At 60.0% G+C, this 15,063-nt stretch overlaps 1 protein-coding gene across 2 annotated transcripts; it reads left to right on the forward strand.

The window, feature by feature from the left end:
- On the forward strand, positions 1-14,352 carry PDLIM4 (PDZ and LIM domain 4). 2 transcript variants are annotated; one of them, NM_001171345.1, is made up of 7 exons: positions 81-173; positions 4,842-4,993; positions 8,828-8,909; positions 13,009-13,190; positions 13,409-13,572; positions 13,843-13,957; positions 14,051-14,255. In NM_001171345.1, exons 1-7 carry the CDS (start codon positions 81-83, stop codon positions 14,253-14,255), a joined length of 993 nt encoding a protein of 330 aa, NP_001164816.1. The 2 variants fall into 2 exon arrangements, with proteins under 2 accessions (XP_051699255.1, NP_001164816.1); XM_051843295.2 differs by lacking the exon at positions 13,843-13,957 and having other exon boundaries at positions 1-173; positions 14,051-14,352.
- The last annotated feature ends 711 nt before the right edge of the window (positions 14,353-15,063 follow it).

Genomic DNA, 15,063 nt, shown 5'->3' on the forward strand with positions numbered 1-15,063 from the left:
GGGGCGCGGCGTCCGGGCGGCGGCGGCGGCGGCGGCTCCTCAGTGTCCGGCTCCGGCTCTTGCGGCGGCTCCAGCCCGCGATGCCCCACTCCGTGACCCTGCGCGGCCCTTCGCCCTGGGGCTTCCGCCTGGTGGGCGGCCGGGACTTCAGCGCGCCCCTCACCATCTCGCGGGTGAGTCCGGCAGCCGCGGGGCGGAGGGGCGGTGCGGGGTCTGAGACTAGGTCCTCTCAGTCCACCCATGGACGCAGATCCCCGACGTGTCCGAGGCTTGAAAGCAGAGGGCTGGCCCGGGTGACCCGCGTGTGCCGTGGCGGCCTGCGGGCAGGCCAGCGCCGCGCCGTCCCCTCCCCGCCCCGCGCGGGGCGTACCATCCGGTCCGGTCCGGTCCCAACCCGTCCCTGGAGGATCGCCCTCGTTCGCACGCCGGCCCCCCGGTGGCCGCAATCGCTGGGGAGTGCCCGTGGGCTAGGGGAGGACCTGCAGATACGGGCCGGGGGTCTGGAGAAACTTGCAGAGGCCCAGACCCAACTCTACCCAAGAATTGGGGCAAAATGAGCAAGGGCGCCCCGCCCCCATGGAGGGGCCCTGCGGGGAGCCCTGGTGGCTCTGGGGGTCTGAGTCCTCTGCGAGTCCCAGAGGAGAAGGATCCAGCCACTCCCTACTCTGGGCTTCAGTCTCTCCCCTGCCCTCAGTCCTCCTAAGGGGGAAGTGACCAGGAGGAAGCTCTCGAAAGGGACACCTCAATCCGAGACTCTGAGATGGCCCACCTCCCTGTAGACCACCCAGGGGTCTACAGGAGCAGGGATAGCTTCAAGCGCAGTTCCTCAAGGCCCCCCAGAGTGCAGCTCTGCCCCAGCTTGGGACAGAGGAGGAAGAACAGGGAGCATGACCCCAGGGGACCTGAGGACTTTGAGGAGAGAGAGCAGAGCAGGGGACCTGTGCCCACTCTGTGGGAAACAGGTCCTGGCCCCGTCTTGGAGTCCCCTTTTTTGGATGAACAGAAGAGAGGACTTGGGTCCTGCCTTTGGGAATACTCCACCCAGGGGACAAAAGAGGAGAGAACCCAGGCCCCCGCCGTACAGGGTCCCAATCTGGAGGGGCCCTGGGCCACCCCCTTGCCCCACAAAAGCCCTGGTCCTTGGGGACCTGTGTCAGGGGAACTGAAACCACCTGGCCCCACCCAGCTGCCACCCCCTGCTCAGGGTTGGGCGGGGCCCCTGGGCTCTGGGAGACCTCTGTGCAGTTCTTGGGAGGGGGTGGCACTGAGCAGAGCGTGGAATCCTGGAATCCGTTTCTGGGGACTGGGGTGACAGGCAGGCCCAGCTGTCCCAGGAGCTTCTCACATCTGCCCTCACAGCCAGGTCCCTGGGGCTGGGGGAGGTGGGCCTACCACACATCCGGGGGCCTTTGAAGTGCCCTGTCCCTGCGGGATCCGTGCTGGCTGTGTGTGCGCACACAAGCGTCTGGGTCTGCCTGTGTGTGTCCCGCGGCGCGGGCTGGTGGGGCGCTAGGCGGGCCAGCAGGCCAGGCACCCTGGGCGTGAGGCCGCTGACAGGCTGGGCTGCAGCGGCTGACGGCCACAGGCGGCAGAGAGCTGAGACATCTGTTGCCCACGCGGCCGCCTGCCCGCGGAGGAAAGGCCGCCACACGTCACAGCGGCGGCGGTGGGCGGCCTTGTTTGGAGCTGATCGGGATACAGGGCCCTGGCAGACAGGCAGTGTGGGAGAAGGTTTGCCAAGAAGAGCCCCCCCTGTTCCCCAAAGTCACGCGGCTGCAGCTCAAGCCTAAGGAGCCAGGATGGCTGAGCCTAGATTTGGTTGAGATCTGGGGGGATTTACAGGACTGGGGATGCACAGGCCACAGCTTGCCTGGCAGCTACCTACAGGGATGGGGTGATACGTGGGAGTGTTCTCACAAGGGGGCTAGGATCCAGTCCTTGTGCTGTGCTCCCAGGCTCCCCCTCCCGGGACCTTACTCATACAGAGGAGGCTGGCCGCCTGGTGGGGCTGCAGGCTTCAAGCCCAGCCCTGAAGCTCTGGGGATCCCCGAGCACATTGTCCAGGACTCCTTCCCCGCAGACAAACCATAGTGATGGCTGCCTTTGGCTGAGCACCCACTGCATGCCAGGCCCCACCCTCGTGCGTGTTGATACCAGCCCCCCAGCAACCAGTCCCTGGAAGCAGCTGCACTGAGCCACATGCCTGACTTCCTGTGGGGGCTGTTGGTGCTCTGATTGTCTCTGGTAGTCCCACAACGACTTTGAGAACAGAGCAGTCCTCTGGCCTCACATTGAGCATGGGGATACTGAGGCACGGAGAGGTACATTAAGCGGTGTACCCAGAGAAGCAGAGCAAGGGCAGGGATCCATGCCTGGCCAGGGTTTGCTGTGATGGTATGGGGACCATGTGGCATCTGACTCTGATTGTGACCCCCTGCCCACCACGGTGTCTGAGCTGGCTGGAATGGATGCTGCGATGCAGCCGCTGCGGGGGCCTGCTACCTGCCCTCACTGCCCAGTCTCCCTTCCTTTTATCAGTTTATCCTGCACTCAGCAGCTCGAGGGCCTGGCCTGGATTCAGTTCCGACCTGTCATTTCCCTGCTTAGAACCTTCCGTAGTCCCCAGTCACCCATCAGAAAAGGCCCTGCAGGATGTGGCCTCCACCTGGTCTCTCACCTCACCTGCCGACTGTTCCCTCACCAACAATGATATAGCCACACAAACGTCCCTCTACCGTCTCCCAGATGAGTCCTTGTGTGTGCTGGTCTGTCTACCTGGAACATTCGCTCCACACAGGATACTGTCTCTTCTCCCTCTGCAGACAAGCGTAGTGGTTAAGAGCATAGGTTTAACGCACTGTATTAAATATGTAAGGTCTTATCTATGTCGGTTTGATTACAGAACCAATAAAGTATTCTCTTAAAAAAAAAAAAAAGAGCATAGGTTTGGGTTGGGAATCGGTGGACCTGGAATAAAATCCCGAGTCAGCTGTTTATCAATCCCAGGTCCTTGTGTGCTTCTCTGGACTTGGGTCCTTCGTCTAGGAAACAGGCTTGCCTTGAGGATGAAGACAATGCCTGTCAGGGTGGCTGGGAGAGTCAGGGTTTCCTGGCCTCGTGCCCTCTCTGACCAGAACTCTCCTAGCTAAACGGGGCTGGCGGCATCCCAGCCGCCCCTGCTTTCAAGAACTTCCTCCGCCCACAGGGGCCTGAATGGACCCCTTGTGCTGGCTGAGTCATCCTGCAGCTAGCCGCCCCCTGAGGAAGAAGACTCCTCCAGTGTGGGGACTCGGGCAGGGCACCCGCTTTTTTCATCTGTAAAGTAGGAACAAAACTGCCTCTGCCTTGCCCAGTGATTGACAGTTGGCTGTGAGCTCATCGGGGTTAAAGCACTGAACCCCTTGGAAGGTGTGGGGGAGGGGACCAGAGCAGGTCCCTGAAGGGAGGGGTATGGTGCCAAGTGGGCGTGTCCCCAGGGGGACAGGCTGAGCAGGTGCCCAGGCCCTATATATGCACATTCATGACAGGCTGGCGGGCTGAGGGTGTCACACTTTGGAGAGGAACATTCCTTGAGGAATCCTATCTCAGGGTGGGTCAGTTTAGCAAGGCAGTTTAGCACCCAGCAGTGCCTCAGCTTTGACTGCATACTACTGGGAACTGGCTGGACTGAGCCTAGCTGGGTTTCCAGGAACCCACTCCCACGAATAGGAACGGGGTCACCCGTGGCCTTTGAGCCATGGCTTGGCATTGGTTGGAGATGCTATAGAAGAATGAGGGTGCTTCAAGCCTGTTTCCAAGGGTGGGCTGGGGCTGGAACAGGGTGACTGGTGCCCTTTTTCCAGAATCCCGCTGGATTCCTTACTCAGCCTCTCTGTGACTCTGTCTCCACCCCCTCCGTGTGGGCTTCGTCACATGCCTAGTATTGTAAGAGTCTCCAGTTGTAGACAGTGCTTGGTCCTATGGGGTCATTGGTGACACGGGGGTGGCCTTAGTGCCTACCTTGCAGGACAGGTGGAAGAGGAATCATGATCCCACAATGCAGGCTGGCAACTGGAACTAGAAGGCCTTGGACTTGCCTGGGGAGGTGATGTTCAGATCTGCACACTGTAACTGGAATGAGCCACATAGGGGACAGAGGTGGGAAAGGGGGCATGCAGGTACTGAGAGAGCCCAGAGGAGAGGCTCCCAGGGGAAGTAGCCTTTATGTGGAGACCTGAAGGGTGAGGGGAAGTAAGCTAAAACCTAGGACCTGGAGTCAAAGGAGAGAGGTGCAGGTGGAGGGAAGGTGTTTGCAGAAGCGTGGAGGTGGCAGGTAGTTGGAGAAATTCAGATGGGCTGGACAGGGTGTGGGTGGGAGGAGGTGAGTGCAGAGTGAGAGTGCGTCGAGATCAAACAGTCGAGCACCAAGGTCACTAAGGGCTTGCATGTTAGGTTAAGGAGCTGCAATGCAGTCTGGCTAGGTGGGGCATTGCCGTGTAGGGCATTAGTGACACATCCAAGCTTTCTATGTATCTGTGAGTACATATGTCCTATGTGTGTGTTCCTTGCATGTCCTTGGCATATATGAAACCTGCATGAATGACATCCTACTCGTCCCAGCCCTCTCATACATCCTCAGCCTTCATTAGGCCTCCAAGAGCTGGAGTCGGGAGGGTGTATGGAGCAGAAGCTGCAGCAAAGCCACAGGGCGACCTCAGCCAGCTTGTTGGCTTGTACACCCACAGGTCACACTGGTGGCAGGGCCACACTGGCCAGAATCTCAGGGTGCAGGAGGTGTAGAGCAGAGCCTGCAGCGGGCCACATAATGACTGTGTCCAGCCGTCTGGCTTGCCCGCCCACAGGTCCATGCTGGCAGCAAGGCTGCGCTGGCCGCCCTGTGCCCAGGAGACCTGATCCAGGCCATCAACGGTGAGAGCACAGAGTTGATGACACACCTGGAGGCACAGAACCGCATCAAGGGCTGCCATGATCACCTCACCCTCTCCGTGAGCAGGTATGCACAGGGCAGGCTGGGCCAGAGGCTGGGGGAGCAGGAGGAGGCAGTTACAGTCAGCCAGTGGCCTGGGTGTGCTGCAGCTCCCAGGCACCCCACTAGGCAGGTCCTGTTCAAAAGAGTAGTGATTGCGGGGAGGGGGCCTGCTGGGCACTCTTTACAGCTGGGAGTAGCTTAAGAAAAAAGAAGCCCCCTTTGCATTCAAGGCTGGAAATGTGTTGGGCTCTGACGGCAGGAACTGCAGGCAGCTGAAGGAAGGCCTTGGGTGTCCTCTCTGGTGTTTATTTCAGTCCTTTCTCTTCCCCAAGGGACCACCTGGATGACCATTTCAAAGCAACTTCTTGCCCAATCCCTCATATAACCCTCAAGCCAACTTAAATGGGTAAAACCTGTTATAATTCCCACTTTAAGGTGAGACAACTGAAGCTCAGAAAGATGGGGGGGGTGGCAAAATCTGACCCCAGGCTTCTCGCTGCTGAACTAGTCCCTTCCTTTGGCTGTGACCACTCCCGCCAGCACCCTGCTGCCTGGTCTCAGCAGAACCCGGCATGGCCCATGCTCCGCTCTGGTGAAGCCTGGATCTGAGATGAGCTTGCTACCATGGACTGTGCACTGCGTCCTGCCCATCATGAGGGGAAGGTAGCAGTCACCAAGGCCCACCTGTGCTTCGTAGATGGTGCCAGGATAGAAGGTCCCCCTGAAGGGTCCCGCAGCCGTCCTCAGGTCCAGAGACTTTTGTCAGCTCCAGCAGGCAGTTGGCCTAGTCCAGGATGAGCAGGATCTCTCTGGACCCAGAGAAGTCAGACCCACCTGCTCAGCTCTGCCATGTTCACGTTAACAGGGACTTTCCACGATTCTTGTGGAAGTAAGTGGGCAAAGCCTCCCCAAACCACAACATAGCTAACCATGCATTAGAGCTGGCAGGGCAGGAGGTGATGTGTTGGCTCGGAGCCATTAGACATGGTGGGAAGGCTTATGAGGTGGCCCCATTTGTGTCTGGCCCAAGTCCGGCTGAGGTCGGCACCCCTGGCTGCGTCCTTGGTACTGAGAGGGCCCAGCAGCAAGTCCTGGTGCTCCCCTTGGCACGTGGTGAGGACTTCCTAGCCAGAGCTGGTCCTCATCCAGACTCTGGGATCTTAGGTACCCAAATGACCTCTGTGAACTTGGATTTCCTTTCCCATAAAAAGTGGATCGTGTTCATCACCTTCTCCCAAACTGAGATATGGGCCGAAGAAGGGAACTGTCAGCACTGCTGTGCCCACGAACGGCCTCTGAGGCCTCCTCGCTTGGCTGGGTTCCTGGGCCCTGACTCACCTCCGGCTTTGCCTCTGTGCTGCTGAACAGAGACAGCCCGGGTGGTGTGCAATGGGGGAGGCTCGCAGCGGCCTGAGTCAGGAGATTCCCAGAGAGAATGATGTCAGGGAAGGGTGTGGGGTGGAGGTCCCCCTTCCTTCCTTCTCTGGTCATTTGTTCCAAGCCAGGCATAGAAGGAGCCAGGAGTTCCAGCCCCAGGGCCACCTAGCCGTGGAGCAGATGAGAGTGCATTCTCTGTTGTCACAGAGCTGGACTCTATCCCGGTTCCGCACTTAAAGACCTGTGCTGTTCCTCAGCCAGTGATCTAGTCTCTGACCCCTAACTTCCGAACAGACGCTGCCTTGTAACCCGGGCACTGTGCGATAATGCGGTACCAGGCCTGCTCAGTCGGGCCCTCCAGCCCCCCATCTCCAACCCCCACATATGCACACTCTGGGGGATCAAGACGTGGGAGCCACCTTCCCCCCTGCCAGCCCTCCGACCCAGTACCCTTACTGCCTGCCGTGCTAGGACCTGGGTTTGGGCCCTAAAGACACATTCTCCCCTTGCAACATATGCCTTGTGCAGGATTAGCCTGGTTTGCCAGCGGCAGTGGGCTGCTCTGTGCTCCTACTGCAGGGACCTTTACCAGGAGCAGCTTTTGCGACCTGCCCTGAGTGCACAGAGAAGTATAGTCAAGGCCCAGCTCCCCTGCTAGGCTTATTTTGTCTGGAGTCCATAGCTAGGCATCTGACAATACAAGTTAACCCATACTTCCTGGGTATGTCCTATAGGTCCAGGTCCTTCCTGGCACCAACTCTAACCTTGGGGTTCTTTGGGGAGTTCCTATTGTGGGCCACAGTGCCTTTGCCCAGCCCACTCTTCAGCTATCATTTTATTTTAAATGGGTAGGTGGAGCCACCTGCCCAGTAGGAAATGGGGTTTTGGGGTGAAAGCTGACACCTAAGCCCTTCATTCTTTTTTGTTTTTTAAAGATTTATTTTTATTTGAAAGTCAGAGTTACGCAGAAAGAGATCTTCCATCTGATGGTTCACTCCCCAGTTGGCCACAACAGCCGGAGCTGCACTGATCCGAAGCCAGGAGGCAAGAGCTTCCTCCAGGTCTCCCATGCGGGTGCAGGGCCCAAGGACTTGGTCCATCTTGTACTGCTTTCCCAGGCCATAGCAGAGAGCTGGATTGGAAGAGGAGCAGCCAGGACTAGAACCGACACCCATATGGGATGCCGGCACTGCAGGCCAGGGCGTTAACCCACTGTGCCACAGCGCCGGCCCCCAGTCCTTCATTCTGATCTGATTCCTTGGGCCATTCTCATGGCACAGAACACTTTGTGCCCTCTGACCCTTAGACTTGTCCTGGTCTTCTGGGGAGCATTTCAGGGAAGTTCTATAGCCAGCCAGCCACACGAGATATCTGATTCCTTCCCGTGGGGCAGGTGGAAGCTGCAGAGCTGTGAGTTAGGCAGTCCCTCAGGAGCCTGGAGACAGCCGCTGCGGGGCGGGGTTGCCCAGGGGCAGCAGATCTCCATACCAAGGGCCCCTGGAAGACTGTGGGGTAGGAAAGCAGCCTGCCAGGGGCTAAGGGGTGTGCAGAGGTGAGTGTGGACTGCAGGTGTAGGCAGATTATTAAATCACTTGGCTGACAAGGGGAAAGAGACAGGTTTGAGCTTCTAGGCCAGCGGTGAAACCTCAAGAAGCCTCAGGGGCCCTCTTGGGCCCAGTTGGGGGATGTTATTCCCCTTTGGTTTCACTTCACGTCCCACTCCCAGTCCAGGGCGTGCACCCTCCTGGCCTGCCTTCTCCCAGCGCTACTGAGCAGCAGGGCTGGGCCCGAGGCCCATAGCCTCTAGGCCCGCCTGCCTTGCTCATGGCAGGTTTATGATGTTTTTCCCCCTCCTGAGTGGTGTTTGGCTTTTGGTTTCTATGGCGAAGCAGGAATTTCCTAATGGCCTGTTTCCCATCTGGGCTGGGCAGACATCGGTGATGACTGTGTCGGCAGCAGTGGCTACAGGGGGAACGGCACGCCCCACAGAGCCTCCCGTCTACCTCCCACAGGAGGATGGACGCCCGACCCCCAGGCCCAGGCCAGAGGCTGGGGATGGCTGAAGGATGAGTCGGCGGCCTCCTAGCTGGTCTTATGTAAGGCCTAACTTGCCTTGTGTGGGCTGGGCCTTTCTGATCGGAGCTTCTGTAGGGCACAGAGAGTGTGGAAGAGTGGAGAAGCTGCAGGGCTTCTACTGCACCCTTTCCAGGAACGAGACCAGAGAGCACTGGGGCGGCTGGCAGGGGAGGGAACACACAGCCCTGCCCAGGGGGTTGAAGATCTGATCTGTGGCTCCATGCTGCCATGGACACCATCATGGTACATGGAGAAAATGCTGAGGTGGTGTCCTCCTGCAGGTCCAGGCCTGGTCCTGGGCATGGCTCTGGGCTCAGAACCCACCCCTTTTGGTTCTGGGTCTGGTTCCCGGGTGTGGCCAGCATTGTAGGCAGATGTATCTGACCATCCCAATTCCTGCTGCAGGCCTGAGGGCAGGAGCTGGCCCAGTGCCCCTGACGACGGCAAGGCCCAGGCACACAGGATCCACATTGATGCTGAGGCTCAGGTATGTACAGACACTGCCTGGCCCGGCCTGGCCTGGCTCAGAGTGCGACCGGGGCAAAGGGACCACGCTTGGTCCATGGAGTCACCTGCCTGGGGTGTCTTCACTGTGCCTCTCTGATGCACAGGACAGAGCCTGAAGCAGAGGCCTTTCTGACCTGTGCCCACATTTCTCAGGTGATGAGCACCCAGTGGGGGTTCTGTCTCTCCTCTGGGAAGTCCTGGGCTCTAGACGGAGGTCCCTGTCATGGGCAGGGGCTGGGCCAGACCTTGAACACGTGACTAGTGTTCACTCTGGTGCCCAGTGATGCTTCCTAGCAGGAAATCACCAGGTTGGCAGGGGTTAGGGCTGGGGGTGGTGGACGCCTCGAGCTGTGGAATGACTTGGGTGCTATACCTTCTTTCCTGGCCTGACTGTACCCTGCAGATCTGTCACAGGAGTCCCAGTTCTGTTCCTGTCCTCAAGGAAAAGGAGGGGGCCAGGCTGCTCTAGGTCTCATTTTGCCATGGCCACATGGGTGAGACTGAAGTATCCAGAGGCAGCTCGACACCTCTGGGCCACAGATTTGGGCAAGGTGGAGATGGGGCTGGTCTGTGATAGAGCCAGCACCATGGGACTAGCATGTGGGTCCATGGTTTCCTGGGCTTGCCTTGTCCAGTCTCAGCATGGAAGAAAAGGGACCAGTTGAAGAAGAAAAGGCGTCACTGAGCCAGGGACAAGGATCTGCCTTGCCACCCCTGCCCCCAATCCTGGTCCCTGTCCTGCTCTCCTTGGTCCGCATCCCCAAGGCCAGCTGCTAATCATATGCCCAGGGGGTACCCACCCTGGCAAGGGAGAGACACATAGAAGTTCTGGGGTAGGTGGAGCCCAGAGTAGGCAGAGGACTCAGCCCAGGGGGTCAGAGAAGGCTTCCTGGAGGAGGAGGTATGTGAGCCAAGACCCAAAGGCCTAGGAAGAATAAGGCAGGCACAGGGTCATGGAAGAGGAAGTGTGTTCAGGAAGCACACACAAAGGCCCAGAGGTGACACTGTGCACACCGATTCAGAGATCAGAAAGGTCCTGGGGGTGGGAGGGTAGAGTGAGGGATGAGGTGGGGCAGGACCACAGAGAAGCTTTGGCTTCCTCTGGGACCTCAGCTATTCTTGCAGGGGTTCATGGCCACATCTGTGTTTCAGAAGCTTGCTCTGGTGGCCCCGTGCACCCCAGGGCCCTCAGGACCCAGAGGGAGCAGATGCTGGCAAGGACAAGTCAACCAGGCTTGCCAAGGGGCAGGCAGAAGGGAGCAGCACAGTGTGGGCCCCTGGTGCATATGTGAGGCCCAGTTTCCCCAGAGAGATCAGGGCTGGGGCCTGAGGTTTGGAATTTGAAGCACAGCTGTGCTTAGGCTTCCAGGACAGGCTCTGGGCCAGTGGGGTCTTGGGGGCTGGGGTCTAAGGAGCAACATCCCCTGCCCCAATGTTTACCCTCACTGACGCTTTCCAAGAACTGCTGGAGGCAGAGGGGCTTTCCATAAGCAGCACGGCAGCCCCTCAGCTGCTACCCGCCTTTTGTACTTAAAAGGTCATGGGCTCCATGGGTGGCGACAAAAACACCCCTACCCCACCCCTGCAGGGCTCTGTCCTCACCAACACACAGGGCCCATTGTCTCCACACTGCTCCCACCCTCTGCCTGCAGGCACCCGGTTGGGGGGGGGGGGGGCTAGCTGTAGCCATCAGAGGAGGGGAAACCCACAGCTAGCCCTGAGACTAGCACAAGGTGCCTGTGGCCCATATCCCCAAGTGGGGTGGGACAGGGCCAACTGCAGCCTTAAGCCCACCTTCCCTGTATGGCCACTGGAGACCCTTCTCTTAGGCTGCAAGCGGGAACACAGGAGGCACTCAGCCTAACCAGAGTGGAAGGGTAGTGACAAAAAGTTTCCTGGAGAGGTACACTGAAGCTGAAAACCAGCTGCCTGGTAGAAGCCAGCCAGGTGGAGCAGGCACACTCAGCCAGTCCTGTCCATACCAGCAGAGCTGGGACTCAGCCACCTACATTCAAGCTGAGAGTCCCAGACTCTGACCTTGGTCTTGTGGCGGCTGATGAGCCAATAGATGGTTACCCCCTTCTGCTGAAAAACCCACGGAGGCTGCAGCTTCCAAGGCAGCAGCAAGCTGGTACTTGGGGAGAGGGGCACATGTGGCGGGAGGTGCACCACCACCCAGAGAGAGACAGTCCAGGAAGTCCTATGACAGCCGTTCTTCCAATGGCATTTGCTGTGTGCCAGGCATGACGCTGAGTGCTTTGTGTGCAGCTGACTTATTTGATCCCTACAGGGAACCTAGTATTTAGAAACCATCACACTCCCCCATTCATGGATGAGAAACCTGAGGTTGAGAGAGGCAAAGAGACTTACTCAGTTAGTGAGAGAGAGAGCTGGGACTCATACAAAAACGGAGGTCACCACGTGTATCCTAACTACTGAGGTCAGAGCTAGGGCTGCTGCGTGGGTGGCCATGGGAGGGGCAGTGACTGATGACCCTCCGTGGACTCTCACACCCTGCTGAGTGCAGGCAAATGAAGGCCTCCCTGCTCCCAGGCCCTGGTCGCTCACACTCCAACTCCCCCTTCCCTGCCCCCACCGACCACAGCCCATCTGGTCCCCATTAGAGGCCAGCCTGGCCTGCCTGCCTGCCTGCCCGCCCGATAGAGACACATGTGTAAATGCTCAGGTTTCTCAGGGGCTTTTGTTAGGCTGGATGAAGATGGGGGTCTTGCTGCCGCTGGTTCTGGTGCTGCTGTTTTGATGGGGCCTCACTGGGCAGCAAGATGCTCCTCTGTGTCTGTTGGGACAGAGGAATTGAGGGGTCCTCACCTGACCCACCCTTTCCCCAAGCTCCCACCCTGCAGAAAGCAGGGGACAGTCAGGACCAAGCCCCACAGGCTCCGTTGAGCCCCAGTGCCAGCAGCTGCCTATCTGTAAGCCAGACCCTTTCCGACAAGGTTGGATGTCTCCTTCCACCCAGTCTCCCTGTCCACACAGTGGAACAGAGAGAAGATTTACATGTCACTTCCCCAGCTAAGATCTACCCCCATGGCCTGGGCTCAGGCCCAACCTAAAATCAAGCGCTACTGGTTGCCATCCCCGTCTCAGCCACAGAGGCTGCCCCCGGCTGCCCCACGGTGCCCCGTGCTGGCTGCAGGTGTATGTAACCATGCTGTGTGACTGGGTGTGTGCAGGTGGATAGTTGCCGCGTGTGTGTTGCCCTGTGCCTGTATGTGTCCTTCATGTACTTGTGAGAACGTGCATGCCTTGTTTGCCTTGCTACCTGTGTGCCTGCAGCACAGCACTCGGCTCTGCAGAGACCAATATCGCAGACCCCACTCAGACCCACACCCAGAGATACTGCATCTCTCCTCATGGCCTAAGGGGGCATGGTCAGGGCCCCCCTCACTGAGATGTTTCAGCTTGCTGTCATGGGGTAGCAGGACAGCAAGCCTTGAGCCCTGGCCCAGCCTCAGCTCCTCTTCTGCCATCCCTACAGAAGGCTACACACTGTGGCCTGGGAGGCAGGAAACAGGCTGCAGGTGCAGGCCCAGAAGGAGCTGACCTCCTGATGGTTACTCTTGAGCCTCAGCCTGCCCCCTAAATAGCCTTAGACACACAACTGAGGATCCTTCCTGGCTTCAGGACAGCGGTTACCTTTTTGTGTTCCCAGCAATGTGCCACGTAGTACCAGGCTCACCTCTGTACCAGGCACATGAGACCAGGACCACCTCTGCCAGGAAGCTACATACCAGCTGCAGCCCCCCGGGCCTGTGCCAACACCACCCCTCCCAGGCACTGCTGCTCAGGACCACCACAGGGCTGGGGAGGGCAGGTAGGGTCGCAAGCACTCAGGTCTTCATGTCTGACCTTCCACGGAGCTTTCTTATTTCTTTAGGGCCTGAGGCTCAGCCATTCCCCATGGACCCCTTCCCTGGCTGGGCACCAGAGTCCCAAGATGCCACAGCTGAGGTAGCCAGCCAGCTTCCACCAGGACATGGCAGAGCAGGGTCGGGGTGGGCGGACAAGGAACGGCCAGGAACAGAGGGGCTGGCAAGTGCCTTACCTGTCTCTCACAGGACTGCAGTCCAGCGACCAGTAGGCGGCCCTCCATCACTGGGATTGGGCCAGAAGAGGGCAGACCAGGCCTGGAATCTCCGTATGGACAGCCCCCTCGCCTTGCGGTCCCTCACAATGGCAGCAACAGCGAGGGCGTCCTGCCAGCCCAGATGAGCGCCCTGCACGTATCTCCACCCTCCAGGTAGTACAGACACGTCATGGTCTTTGTACACATGCCTGGAGCCCATCTTAATCCCATCAATCCCATCCAGACCCGTGCACCTGCTCCCCGGAACTCAGCTGGTTGGATTGACTCATAAAGCTTCACCAGACCGCCACCCCACCCCCACCCCCCAGCCGCGCCGGCTGAGGGAGGGCTGGAGCTGCAACCTGTCCCCTTCCCTGTCTCCTCCCGCCCAGCGCTGACCCAGCCAGAGGCGTCGCGCGGAGCCGGGACTGCAGAGTCGACCTGGGCTCAGAGGTGTACAGGATGCTGCGGGAGCCACCGGAGCCCACAGCCGCGGAGCCCAAGCAGTCAGGCTCCTTCCGCTACTTGCAGGGCATGCTGGAGGCCGGCGAGGGCGGTAAGCCCCACCCCCGCCGCCTTTTCCCCCCTTGCTGAGCACGACGCCTCTCCCAACTTTGCGACACCCCCCCCCAGTCCCGCTTCCCCGCCGTGCGCCCCTCTTAGGCGCGGGAGGGCCCTCCCCACGCCCGCGACGCGCCACTCCCATCACTGCCCCTCGACCCTTGCGCACAAGCCAAGCCCTCTCCCCAGTATGGCTACCGACAGCCCCAAACACACACCCAGAAGAAATGGAGTCTGATAGCCCCACCCGCGCTCCGGTTTTCAGGGGAGCGGCCAGGGTCTGGCGGGCCACGGAACCTCAAGCCCACGGCCAAGCTGGGCGCCCCGCTGAGCGGCCTGCAAGGCCTGCCAGAGTGCACGCGCTGCGGCCACGGGATCGTGTGAGTACTCTCCCCGCCCCGCCTCTGGCTCCCCCGGACCCAGGTAGGGGCGCCCCGAATCCGTCCCCCGACGCCGCCCTTTCCCGCCCGCAGAGGCACCATCGTCAAGGCGCGGGACAAGCTCTACCACCCGGAGTGCTTCATGTGCTGCGACTGCGGCCTGAACCTCAAGCAGCGCGGGTACTTCTTCCTGGACGAGCGGCTCTACTGCGAGAACCACGCCAAGGCGCGCGTCAAGCCGCCCGAGGGCTACGACGTGGTGGCCGTGTATCCCAACGCCAAGGTGGAGCTCGTCTGAGCCCGCCCCTCCGCCCCGTGCCTGCTCTCTCTAGCTTCCGCGCGAGACCCGTGTAAATAGACGCTCCCCTAGCCTAATAAAGCCCCTCCGCCCCTCCTCCAGCGTGTCAGTGCGCGGGCGTGCCCCGCTCCAGAGCAGACCTCGGCCCCCGCGTGCTCTGAGACCTGTGCAAGGTGCCAAGGCGAGAGCGAGCCCGAGGCGCTGGGTGCGGTGGTGAGCCAGGCAGGCACCATGCCGGCCTCAGGCGCCACCGCCTGGGGAGATGGCAAGCCTGAGTCTCAAGGGGCAGCTGTACACCACGGACGTGAGGTGTGGGGCGCTGCCGCGCGACGTCCTCGGGTCCGATGTGGGTGGGGTCAGGGCCGGTGTCAGCAGCGAGCTAAGACATGAGCTAGGCGAGAGCGCCGCAGATGAGAACCGTGCGAGCCCAAGGGGGAGCGCAGACCTCGAACGCCCCGTGTGGCTGCCACCCTCTCCCCTCCGCGCGGCCTCCAGAGAGGTCGCCGCGGGACACGGTGGCCAGGAGGAGGTGGCCAGGGCCGCTGCAGGCTCCCACCTCCCGCCCACTCCATTCTTTTTCTTCCTGACCCGTTTGTTTCTCCCTTCCCGCTCTTCCACAGCAGGGGGCGCGCTTCACTTTCCAGCGTGAGACAGAAGGGTGTTTGTTTTAAGATAGAAAAAGACACCCCCTCCGGCTGCTGTCTCCTCCATCCGAGGGGAAATTCCACGCCTCCCGGGGGCTCCCGCAGTGCCTGCGCGGTGACCCTGCCCTGGGCCGTCCCTGCAGCGCACGGCAGGACAGACCCGC

This window comes from Oryctolagus cuniculus, chromosome 6 (genome assembly GCF_964237555.1).
Source record: "Oryctolagus cuniculus chromosome 6, mOryCun1.1, whole genome shotgun sequence".
NCBI classification, from domain to species: Eukaryota; Metazoa; Chordata; class Mammalia; order Lagomorpha; family Leporidae; genus Oryctolagus; species Oryctolagus cuniculus.

Bases quoted from the DNA above. Each gene is read 5' to 3' on its own strand.
- PDLIM4 (NM_001171345.1), top strand. From the start codon at position 81: ATGCCCCACTCCGTGACCCTGCGCGGCCCTTCGCCCTGGGGCTTCCGC. The intron at 174-4,841 runs GTGAGTCCGGCA...GCCCGCCCACAG, and splicing joins CGCCCCTCACCATCTCGCGG to GTCCATGCTGGCAGCAAGGC. The intron at 13,573-13,842 runs GTAAGCCCCACC...TCCGGTTTTCAG, and splicing joins GCTGGAGGCCGGCGAGGGCG to GGGAGCGGCCAGGGTCTGGC.